Source organism: Heterodontus francisci, unplaced genomic scaffold (genome assembly GCF_036365525.1).
Source record: "Heterodontus francisci isolate sHetFra1 unplaced genomic scaffold, sHetFra1.hap1 HAP1_SCAFFOLD_152, whole genome shotgun sequence".
Classification (NCBI taxonomy): domain Eukaryota; kingdom Metazoa; phylum Chordata; class Chondrichthyes; order Heterodontiformes; family Heterodontidae; genus Heterodontus; species Heterodontus francisci.
The window spans coordinates 3,276,675-3,289,827 of NW_027141229.1; the positions used below are offsets into that span (position 1 = coordinate 3,276,675).

The window sequence follows — 13,153 nt, forward strand, 5'->3', positions numbered from 1 at the left end:
TTGTCTCTCGAGATAAGGAGGCCCAAAAGAATTCATCTCTTCTTTTATCGAACAGTGTGCACTAGTTGCAACCCTCAAGTTCTCCGGGACCATTCCCATATCCATGGAGGATTGGATCGATTGTTTGCAGTGTCTACACTGTTTCCAACACTCCTTCCCTCATTAATTCACAGATATTCCATCCAAACTCGATAAGTATTTTACTTTATTGTGGATAGCGCTGGATTGAAAAGGGTTAACCGATTCTGTTTTTTCAGTGACTGTAATTAATGTTAATCTCCATGGACTCAGTTGTGCCACTGGAGGTTTTCCCTCTTCTGTTAATAAGGGACTGCTTTCAATGTGTTCTGTAGCATCACCTCTGCCACTAACATGGATCAGCTTCTTCAATGAGAGGGAGAGGATAGATCTGAGTGTGGAATATTACAACAATTGTCTGGAATCTGAGAATAGCATTTGGTAGAATTACAACAATGGATCAGAATCTAAGAACAGCTAATTGGAATGTTACAACAATGAGGCAGAGTTTCTCCTAGGAGTTTGACTATCTTTTGGCATATTATGCGTGGATGAAATTGGATCGACGAATCTATTATGGTTTTCTGATTATTCAAACGATTTATTATCCCATCCTCGCTGTTGTTGGTGTCCCTGGTAGGTATCTATTTCCAGCGTTTAATTCTACAATCATGCTGAGCTGTTCATATTATATTCTCTATTCTCTATATATTGCTGTTTTACTGCCTCTGGTATGTTTCTTTGTTCCGCTATTAGATCTGTATATCAAGGTTCACTGTGTTATTTGTCTTGCCATTGAAAACTTGGGCAGCCCTAAGCTATCCCTTGGTTCTCCATCATAGATTCTGTTCACTATTCATTCACTCCATTCCAGGCACTGCCCACTGCCGGAGAATCAACCAGACCATTGTTAAGTTCAGCATTCTATTTGGCCTTAAGATGAGTTCTGAATTGATATAGCTCCAGAACATGAATCGTGCCTATTACCACATTCAGAATATTGCCCTTTCCTCCCATCAGCCTATCTGATTCTGAAAGGCTGGTCCATGCCTTTTCTAAGTCCAGAATTGTCTAAGCAATACTATCCTCCACGGCCTCCCAGCCTACATGCAGCAGACCACATCAAAAACTATGCATCTTTCTGCTAACTCACACCACGTCCCATTTACCCATCCCATGTGCCCACTGAGATACACTACTCTAGATCCGCCTGAGTCTTGAGTTTAAGTGTATCATATAATTATTCAAATTCATCCACGGTCTTACATCTTCAGTAATTTCCATTAGCCTTCCCTTTCCCCACAGTTGCACAAATCTTTTTCCTTCAATTATTCATCTAATTACCTTTCTGAAGTTAATTCCTTCCTCACTCTGTCTTACCCTGTCGTTCCCTCTCTCCCTCCATTTTTATTCCCATCTCTCACTCTCTCTTTTTCTCCCTCTCTCACTGTTTCATGCTGATCAATTCATATTCATAGAATGATGCATATAAGTCCTAGTGCATGAATCACAAAAGGTGAGCATGCAGGAACAACACGTAATTAGGAAAGATAATAGAATGTTATCATTTATCACAAGAGGAATTGAATGCAAAAGTAGGGAGGTTATGCTTCAGCTACACAGGGCATCGGTGAGACCACATCTGGAGGACTGTGTACAGTATTGGTCTCTTTATTTCAGGAAGGATGTAAATGCGTTGGAGGCAGTGCAGAGCAAGTTTACTAGAATAATACCTGGAATGGGCGGGTTGACTTCTGAGGAAAGATTAGACAGGTGAGGCTTGTATCTGCTGCAATTTAGAAAAGTAGGAGGCGACTTGATTGAAACGTATACGATCCTGAGGGGTCTTGTCAGGGTAGATGTGGAAAGGATGTTTCACCTTGTGGGAGAATCTAGAAGTGAGGCTGGGGGGTCACTGTTTAAAAATAAGGGGTCGCGCATTTAAGCCAGAGATGAGGAGATTTTTTTTTTCTCTCAGAAGGTCGTGAGTCTTTTGGAATTCCCTTCCTCAAAAGGTGGTGGAAGAAGGGTCTTTGAATATTTTTAAGACAGAGGTAGATAGATTCTTGATAAGCAAAGGGGTGGAAGGTTATCGGGGGAAGGTGGAAATGTGAGGTAATCCGTTCAGCCATGAACTTATTGAATGACAAAGCAGGCTGGTTGGACCGAGTGGCCTACACCTGCTCCTAATTCGTATGTTCATACTTATCTTCGTATGGTAAAATTACAAAGAGATATTGAAAGATTAAGTGAATGGACAAAACTGTTCGGAATATATTTCAATGTGTAGAATTGCGAGGTCATCCACTTTTATCCAAATAGGATAGAACAGATCCTCCATAGATACTGAAACGTTAGAAATATGGCAAGTCCAATGACACTTGGGGTCCAGGTACATAGATCATAAAAATATAGTGAACAAGCACAGAAAGTAATAAAAAAGAATAGAATGTTGAACTTTATATTTCGAGTGATAGAATACCAGGGTGAAGAATTCCTGTTTCAGTTCCACAAAGCCCTGGCTAGACGATACTGGAATTCGATGAGCAGTTCTCGGGACCACAACTTAGGAAAGGTACATAAATTTTCCACAGAGGGTGTGCCGAGTAGATTTACAAGAATTGTGACTAGACTTCAATTCGTAAATTACATGGAAAGATTACAAAAACCGGGGTGCGGGGTATGAGTGTATTCCCTCGAAATTACAAAGTACAATTAATTTTACCAACTTGTTAGATGGAAAAGACAGGGTAGAAAGAGAGAAACTGTTTCTGCTGGTTGGGAAATCTACGACTCGGGGCATAGTGAAAAGGTTCAGAACAGATCTCTCAGCTCAAAAATCCTTGCGGTTATTTGCGCCACAAGCAGTAGCGGAATGTTGTTGCTGCACAATCTGTAAACTCATGGCACGGCATATCGTTCACTCTACTGATATCATCAAGCCAGGGGACTAACCCTTGTTCAATAAGAAGCAGACTTGTATCGAAAAAGTTAAGCGATCTCACAACCAATGAATCAAAGATCTGTAGTCCAGGCACATCCAGTTGTGATGAGTGGTCGACGTTTAATTGACTAACCAGAGGAGGAACATTCACAAATATCTCCATCATAATGGGTTATTCAGCCCAGTATGTCAGTGCAAAAACAATGCTGAAACATTGCAAACATCCTCAGGCAGAAGTGCCAAGTGGATGATCCATCTCGGCCTCCTTCTGACGTCCTCATCATCACAGATTTCAGTCTTTCACCAAATCAATTTAGTCTCCATCATAGCAAGCAACAGCTGAATATTTTCTGCTTGATACGGCGATGGCTATGGATCCTGACAACATCCTGGCTGTAGTACTGAAGATTTGTACGCCAGAATTAGGGACATTGTTTGTTCATTGCTCAACCCATTTGGCCTTGTGCATTAGTACTGGAGGAAGTGACAATTCTGTCGGTGGAGTGGCTGATGGATTAAAATCCCAACCTTAATGATGGCCCATCTTCTCTTCCAGTAGCGTGAGTAAGCAGGCCCATCACACAACAGCTTGCAAACCCTATACTTATCCCCAACAAACACCACCAAATTCACTCTTAGCCCCCTTGTACAGCCCCGGATCCCTGGAACCCACTGCAAAGCCCTCATACTCTGGAGACTCGTGCAGAACCCCCAGTAACCAAAGAGCCCGTTGCAGAGTCCATGGTACCACGGGCCCCCTACAGAGTCTCCAGAAATCCAGATCCACTTGCAAAGCCTTCAGTTCCCAGGGCATTTCCCAGAGTCCCCAGAACCATTTACTAAGGGGCGGCACAGTGGCGCAGTGGTTAGCACCGCAGCCTCACATCTCCAGCGACACGGGTTCAATTCTGGGTACTGCCTGTGTGGAGTTTACAAGTCCTCCCTGTGTCTGCGTGGGTTTCCTCCGTGTGCTCCGGCTTCCTCCCACATGCCAAAGACTTGCTGGTTGATAGGTTAATTGGCCATTATAAATTGCCCCGAGTACAGGTAGGTGGTAGGGAAATATAGGGACAGGTGGGGATGTGGTAGGAATATGAAATTAGGGTAGGATTAATATAAATGGGTGTTTGATGGTCGGCACAGACTCGGTGGGCCGAAGGGCCTGTTTCAGTGCTGTATCTCTAAAAAACTAAAACTAAAACCCGGGGCCCCTCATAGAGCCCCCAGTACTGCAACATTCTTTCAGTGCCCACAGGACCCCAGACATGCTGGTAGTGCCATACTGGCAGTACTTCTGGTATCCGCTCCCTTTCAGTGCACATATAAATGCAGTCCTACAACCATCTCCGAACCAGCCTCTTCCCCATGCAGAAATGTTCTGAGCTGCCTACTCTTCACTGCAATGTGCACCTTCGACTCAGTACTGCCAGGTTTTACTTGTCAGAAATCCAGAGGCACGTAAATGCCACCTGCCATTCACAGAATCACTCAACTATCATTAAATCAGTATCAGTTTTAGTTATATTTAAATGTCACCATTGTGCTTTCCCACCATTGAAAAAAGAAACAGTAACTAATGACACAACATCAACTTTCTGGGTTGACGGCTGTGTTGCAATTACCTGTCGGCCTACGCCACCATAACGAGCTTCCACGCCTACATTAAGTTCAGTCCTAGATCGGTGCGAGCCACGCCGTTCTAGTACAGCGACAACAAAAATTAGGAAAATCCAAGCGCCTAGTCAGTCTACTCTTAATCATCAGTAGTTTGACGGAAGGTATCATCAACAGTGTTATCTAGCAGCATTTATTCAGCAATATTCCACTCACAGATGCACAGATTGAATTCTGACGGGGCCACTCAGTTGCAATTACATATAATTTCCTTTCGAATGCCTCAAGTGATCCTGTCTCCATCGTACTCTATGACAGTGCATTCCAGATCCTGACCACTCGCTGTGTAGAAACATTTTCCTCATGTTGGCATTGCTTCTTTTACGAATTACAGGAAATCTGTGCTCACTCATTTTTGATCCTTTGACAAGTGGGAACAGCTTCTCCCTACCTACTCTGTCCAGAACCCACATAATTTTGACAGGTTTAGATACGAAAGACAAGGACGAGCTGTTACCATTAACTGATGAAACACGGACTAGGGGCCACAGATGGAAGGTTTTGGGTAAGAGATGCAGGGAGAATCTCAGGAAGAACATTTTTACACAGTGGATGGTATTGACCTGGAACTCACTGCCCATGAGGGTGGTGGAAGCCGAGACAATCAATGATTTCAAAAGGAAACCGAATGGACAACTGAAGGAAATTAATTTACAGGGATAAGGGGATTGAGCGGGGCAGTCGGTCTGACTGGATTGTTCCACATGGAGCTGGCATGGAGGTGCCGAATGGCCTCCTTCTGTGGCGTGAACGACTCTATGAACTTTTCACACTCTATGATTCTATGTTGTATATGTTTTCTGCTTCTGTCTGGAAAGATTCAGATACCTAGCTTTTCAATGAAATTGTGGCCTTAACAGCCACAGACAGCTCTGTCCTCATCCTGGTGTGAGGCTCCAGGTCGTGTTGCAGGAGGTGACAGAGCTCTGTGACCACCTCCTTATTGAATCACAGTCGCCTCACACACTGCTCCTGGGTTAGGTGTAGGTCGGAAAAGTGCTCTTGGAAAACCCGGGATGGGTAGGGCAGAGTCCCCTCATCCTCCTTCTTTCCAGAGCTTCCCCTCGCTGCAACCTCTGCTGCATTTGTTGGTCATGTCACAGACCCAGAGACGCTATAACTACAATCCCCATACTTCGTCTAGAGCTGGCACACCAAATCCTCTCTCCATCCTGAGTGTCTGCAGCAGCTCACAACACAAGTAGTAGAGTGACATCACATTCAACCCCCTCCTTATATGAGCAGCAAATACATGGCATGACTGAGCTAGAGTCCTGCCCAGCATGGAGCACTGTGCAAACCACACTGGAGTACTGCCCAGCATGGGGCACTGTGCAGGCCACACCAGAGCCCTGACCAGTATGGGACACCGTGCTGACCACATCAGAGCCCTGCGCAGCATGGGGCACTGTGCTGATCACACTGGAGCCTTGTACAACATGGAGCACTGTGCCGGCCACACTAGAAGTGACAGGCTGTGTGGTTCACATCATTTTGTGGATCCCAGCTTCCGTACAGTCAGCACCATTGGTGCTGTAGAGTCGACAGTCGTGGCTCGGGGCAGATACAGAGCGAAAAAAATCATTTAAAAAGGGGATTTGAAAAAATATTGAAGGCAAAAGATTTGCAGGAATATGGGACTGGATAGGGGAAATGGACTCGTTGGAGGGGTGAGGCCCTGGAGACAATCAAACACAAGAATGAGAATATTAAAATTAAGGTGCTGCCAGACCGAAAGCCAATGTAGATCATTGAGCAGAGGTTTGATGGGTGATCAGGATTTGGTGTGAGTTAGGATATAGGTATCAATCACAGAATCACAGAATAATACAGTGCAGAAGAGGCCCTTCGGCCTATCGAGCCTGCTCCGATGCATTAAATCATCTGACCTGTCCATCTAATTCCATTTGCCAGCACTTGGCCCATAGCTCTGAATGTTATGGTAGCAGAGTTCTGGATGGGCTGTGTTTTATGGAGGTTTGTAACTGGAAGGGTGACCAGGATAGAATTGGAATAGTCCAGTGTGTTTAGTTTAGTTTAGATATACAGCACTGAAACAGGCCCTTCGGCCCACCGAGTCTGTGCCGACCATCAACCACCCATTTTTATACTAATCCTACATTACTACCACATCCCCACCTGTCCCTATATTTCCCTACCACCTACCTTATAAAGGCCAATTAACCTATCAACCAGCAAGTCTTTGGCATGTGGGAGAAAACCGGAGCACCCGAAGGAAACCCACGCAGACACAGGGAGAACTTGCAAACTCCACACAGGCAGTCCCCAGAATTGAACCCGGGTTGCTGGAGCCGTGAAGCTGCGGTGTTAACCACTGCACCACTGTGCCGCCCAACAAAGGCACGGATGAGGTTTTGTGCAGCGGATGGGCTGAGGCAGAGGGGGAGATTGGTGATATTACATAGTTGGTAATACGCAGGGTTGGTGGTAGAGTGAATATGGATGTGAACTCATCTCTGGTGTAAATCGAACACAGAGGTTGCATACATTCTGGTTCATCTACAGACATTGGCCAGAGAGGGGTATGTGTTTCACAGATAAGGGATGGAGTTTGTGGTGGAGACCAAACAATGGCTTCAGTCTTCCCAAAATTTACATTGCATAACAGTACTTCACTGAAACAGGCTCTACAGATAACCTGGCTGGAAATAGGGAGAGCAGCAGCAGCAAAGATGAGAGAGTAAATGACATGAAGTGCAGTAAAGTTAGCAATGGTTTACGGAGCTAATAGCTGGAGATATTCACCAGGGGTAGGAACAGCAGCGAGAAGAGCAGAGTAAATTACAGGAACAGTACTGCAGTTACACATAGTTTATATAAGTAATAGCTGGATAGAGAGACTTACCAAGGACACCAACAATAGAGAGGATGGGATAATAAATGCATTGAATAATCTGAAGTGCAAGTTTGATCCAATAGTCCAATGAGAACCGATCATAATATGTTTGAAGAAAATAACTATCCGAGGATAAACTCCTGCCCATTGTTGTAGCATTCCAAACTCTGGTTCTCTGATTCTGACCCATTTTTGTAACATTCATTCTGTTGTTCTCAGATTCTGTTCGATCCTTTCCCTCTCTCTGGAGCCACTGATTCCTGTTCGGGGATGATACACAATCTGACCTATGGGACAACCCATTGAAAGGAGTCCTGTATTAATAGAAGATGGCAACCCGCCAGTGATCGAATTAGCTTCCGTGGAGACTGACATTAATTGAAGTCACTGAACAAATAGGTTCAGTTAACCCATTTCATTCCAGCGTTTTTTGTACCACAATAAAGTAGAACACTCAGCTGGTCTGGATGAGATGTATGAGGGTTTCTGAGGGAATGAATGGTGAAATAGAAGAGGCACTGGCTAGAATCTTTCAATACTCCTTGGATATGGGAATGATGACAGAGGACTGGATGATTATAAATGTTACACCTTATATAAAAAGGAGCGATGGGGTAAACCCTATAATTACTGTCCAGTCACACTAGCATCACTATTGGGGAAATTTCTAGATGTGAGAACTCTGGAGAAAAGTATTTGTTGCTTGGCAAAATAGTGGATAGTAACTGGCTAGCAACATGGATATGCTAAAGGCAACTGATGTCTGGCAAACTTCAACAACAACTACTTATATTTATTTAGTGCCTTGAATGTTATAAAACATCCTAAGGTGCTTCACCGGAGCATTACGAAACGAGGTATGACACTGAGACACAACAAGCGACATTAGGTCAGATAACCAACAGCTTGGTCAAAGAGGTAGGTTTTAAGGAGTGTTTTAAACGAGGAAAGCGAGGTGGAGACGTGAAGAGCTATAGGAAGGGCATTACAGAGCTTGTGGCCCCAGCAGCTGAAGGCATGGCCGCCAGTAGCGCCGTGATTAAAATCAGGGATGCACAAGAGGTCATAATTAGAGGAACACAGATAGCTCGGTGGGTTGTGGAGCTGGAGGAGATTACATAGATGGGGATGGGCGAGACCATGGAAGCATCTGAAAGCAAGGATAAGCATTTTAAAATCAAGCCATTGCTTGACTGGGAGCCAATGTCGGTCAGTGATAGATGAACGGGACTTGTGTGAGCTAAGATATGAGCAGCATAGTTTTGGATGACCTCAAGTATGCTGAGAGTAGAATGTGGGGCATCAGCCAGGAATGAGATAGAATAGTTACATATAGAGGTCACGAAGGCATGAGTGAGGTTTCAGCAGCAGATGGACTGAGGCAGGAGTGAAGCCGGGCGCTGTTACTGAGGTGGAAATATGCGGTTTTAATGATACCCTGAAAATGAGGGTTGGAAACTCATTTTGTGGCCAAATGTGACACGAAGGCTGCAAACAGACTGTCTGAATCTCAGCCTGTTACCTGGGAGAGGGATGGAATCGGGAACAAGGGAACGGAGTTTTAGTGGGGAGTGAAAACAATGGCTCAGTCTTCCCAATGTTTAATTGGAAAAATTGTCTGCTCATCCAGTACTGGATGTCGGATCAGCATTCTGATACTTCAACAACAGTGGAGGACTGGAGAGAGGTAGTGGTGAAATAAACTTGATGGAGTTCTTTGATAAACATTGGAGAGGGTTGATGAGGGTGGTGTGATTGAATTTCATAAGGTATTTGATCAATTGACATTCAATAGAAAGGTTCGGAAAAGTGAACCCGATGGATTAAAGCGACAGTGAGAGTTTGGATGTAATATTGGCTAATGAACATAAAACAGAGAGAAGTGGTAAAAGCTTGTTGTTCACACTTGATGGGAGTATACAGTGGTTTTCCCCAGGGGTAGGTATTGGAATCAATGCTCTTTCTGCTCTTGAGAAACCCAGGGTGGATAGGGCAGAGGTCCATCCTTCTCCCTCTTTACAGAGCTTCCTCTCTCTGCATCCTCTGTTCCATTTTTTGGGCAGGTTGCAGACCCAGAGACACTGTAACTACAGTCTTCACACCTTGGCCAGAGCTGGTTCACCAAATCCTCTGTCCTCCCTGACTGTCTGCAGCAGCTCACAACACAACCTCCAAAAAACCATCCACAGCACCTCCACTAATTTTACAATAACGGAAGCTATACAAAAGCCCCATACCTGTAGGTTGAATGCCTGGTACCTTTAAATAACACTGGAGGGTGTTCCTTGTGCTGCAGAATGTATGTTCAGCTGAGAGTGACCAGCACAGGCGGTCAGTGGGCGTGCACAGACCATAATTCAAAGACGTGCATCAAACCCGTCGGAATGGCTGACAGACACAATATTCATACCCCTCCTCATGCGATAGACACACACACGTTACACCCAAGCTAGCGTTCCGGCCATCCCTTTAAGTATGGGAATCCCACCTGCCAAAGTTACTGAACAAGTCAGGGACATGACGGATGTTGAGGTTAGGGACAGATGTTTGATTACTCTGGGTCAAGTCGGCATAAGGAGGAAGGAAGTGTTGGGTATTCTAAAAGGCATTAAGGTGGACAAGTCCCCAGGTCCGGATGGGATCTATCCCAGGTTAATGAGGATGGCGAGAGAGCAAATAGCTGGGGCTAAACAGATATATTTGCAGCATCCTTAAACACGGGTGAGGTCCTGGAGGACTGGAGAATTGCTAATGTTGTCCCCTTGTTTAAGAAGGGTAGCAGGGAAAATCCAGGTAATTATAGACTGGTGAGCCTGACGTCAGTGGTAAGGAAGCTGCCGGAGAAGATACTGAGGGATAGGATCTATTCCCATTTGGAAGAAAATGGGCTTATCAGTGATAGGCAACATGGTTTTGTGCAGGGAAGGTCATGTCTTACCAACTTAATAGAATTCTTTGAGGAAGTGACAAAGTTGATTGATGAGGGAAGGCCTGTAGATGTCATATACATGGACTTCAGTAAGGCGTTTGATAAGGTTCCCCATGATCGGCTGATGGAGAAAATGAAGTCGCATGGGGTCCAGGGTGTACTAGCTAGATGGATAAAGAACTGGCTGGGCAACAGGAGACAGAGAGTAGCAGTGGAAGGGAGTTTCTCAAAATGGAGACATGTGACCAGTGGTGTTCCACAGGGATCCGTGCTGGGACCACTGTTGTTTGTGATATGCATAAATGATTTGGAGGAAAGTATAGGGAGTCTGATTAGCAAGTTTGCAGACGACACTAAGATTGGTGGAGTAGCAGATAGTGAAGGGGACTGTCAGAGAATACAGCAGAATATAAATAGATTGGAGAGTTGGGCAGAAAAATGGCAGATGGAGTTCAATAAGGGCAAATGCGAGGTGATGCATTTTGGAAGATCCAATTCAAGAGTAAATTATACAGTAAATGGAAAACTCCTGGGGAAAATTAATGTACAGAGATACTTGGTTGTTCAGCTCCATTGTTCCCTGAAGGTGGCAACGCAGGTCAATTGAGTGGTCAAGAAGGCATACGGCATGCTTTCCTTCATCCGACGGGGTATTGAGTACAAGGGTTGGCAGGTCATGTTACAGTTGTATAAGACTTTGGTTCGGCCACATTTGGAATACTGCGTGCAGTTCTGGTCGCCACATTACCAAAAGGATGTAGATGCATTGGAGAGGGTGCAGAGGAGGCTCACCAGGATGTTGCCTGGTATGGAGGGCGCTAGCTATGAAGAGATGTTGAGCAGATTAGGATTATTTTCATTAGAAAGGCGGACGTTGAGGGGGGGACCTGATTGAGGTGCACAAAATCATGAGAGGTATAGACAGGGTGGATAGCAAGAAGCTTTTTCCCAGAGTGGGGAATTCAATTACTCGGGGTCACGAGTTCAAAGTGAGAGGGGAAAGGTTTCGGGTGGATATGCGTGGAAAGTTCTTTACGCAGAGGGTGGTGGGTGCCTGCAACGCATTGCCAGTGGAGGTGGTAGACGTGGGCACGATAGCATCTTTTAAGTTGTATCTAGACAGATACATGAATGGGCAGGAAGCAAAGAGATACAGACCCTTAGAAAATAGGCGACATGTTTAGATAGAGGATCTGGATCGGCGCAGGCTTGGAGGGCCGAAGGGCCTGTTCCTGTGCTGTAATTTTCTTTGTTTTTTGTTCTACCCCATATGCCATTGTAACAACCTTATCTACCTGTGCTGCGGCCTTCATTGAAACTTGAAGCTGAACAGACTATTATATGAGAAGTAAGAAATTGCAGGGATACAGAGAGAAGGCAGGGGTTGGCATTAGGTGAATTGCTCATTCGGAGAGCCAGTGCGGACACAACGGGCTGAATGGTTCCTTCTGTGCTGTAATAATTCTTGATTGTTTTATTTCAGAATGTTGACCAATGGACGCTGTAATGGGGCATCTCAGATGGGAGCTTTGGTGGAGAATGGGGGATCCATGGTGGGAAAGGGAGGTTATCCTTTGGAACGGGAAACTTCGCAGACACTCTCCGACAGCCTGTGCGTGTCAAAGGTATCCTGGAAATAATGTCCCTGCCTCCTCCTCCACCTGAGGTGGGCTCCAGATTCCTGATATTCTGTGTGCTCATATTGGTGATGATGTGAAGGGTGCAGCAGAACACAATGAACGTGGACACCTGCTCCAGTCTTTACTGGAGGGCTCGCCCTGAACGGTTCAGACATCGGAAGTATTGCTTCATCAAAGCGATGGTCTGCACCACGATGTTCCTGGTGATTCCATTGCTCATGTTATGCACAATGTAAATTGTGTGGGGTTGGTTGGCGGTGGGAGTTGGTTTGGTGGTGTAGAAACATGAGCTGTGTCTCGAGGGGGTTTCCTTTGTGTCCGAGGAGCCACATTCTGGTTTTCTGTGACATAGCAACCACACCCAGCATAGATGGCCTCCATCACCTAGCGGATACATCAGTGAACAACACACAGTCCTCGCAACGACAGGCAGTTAGTCCACTTTCAGTGGTGCGAAAAGGTTGAGAAACAATGATAGGGGAAACAAAACAGAAGGCATTTTGAGAGTTTTCAGGCAATTCAGGATAGCCAGCATAAATTTACAAAAGGAGGTTCACGCTTGACTAATATAATTGAATTTTTGATGATGTAAGAGAGAAGGTTGATGAAGGAAATGTCATGGATTTTGTCTATATTGGTTTAAAGAAGGTGTTTGATAAAGTACCACATTAACATTTAATTACCAAAATTGTATCTCATGGATGGGAGGATCAATGACAAATTGGAATTAAAAATGGTTTATGTAAAAGAAAACAGTTTGTCATATTGATGATAATTAACTGTAGTATTATCTCCAAGTCTTTTGGTTCTGGATCTTTATTTAACAATTAACTGTACATTTACACACCTTTGTATTGGTTGTGGATTTCTCTTCAACAATTAACTGCAGAATTATGTCCCTGTATATGGGTTGTGCATATCCATTAAACAATTAACTCTAGATTTTTCCCCTGTGTATTGGTTGTGGAACTCTACTTAACAATTAGCTGTAGATTTCTTCCCTGTGTATAGATTGTGGATTTCTAATTGACAATTAACTGTAGATTTAGCCCCCTGTGTATTGGTTGCAGACCTCGTTTTAACAATTAACT

The 13,153-nt window shown here is 44.6% G+C and overlaps 1 protein-coding gene across 1 annotated transcript in view; it reads left to right on the top strand.

Moving 5' to 3' along the window:
• The first annotated feature begins 569 nt into the window (after nt 1–569).
• Nucleotides 570–13,153, top strand: part of LOC137362486 (probable G-protein coupled receptor 139) — a 49,855-nt gene continuing 37,271 nt past the window's right edge. Inside the window, exon 1 of the mRNA XM_068026867.1 lies at nt 570–654. Coding sequence (XP_067882968.1) covers nt 570–654 — 85 coding nt within the window. The remainder of the gene's footprint in view (nt 655–13,153) is intronic.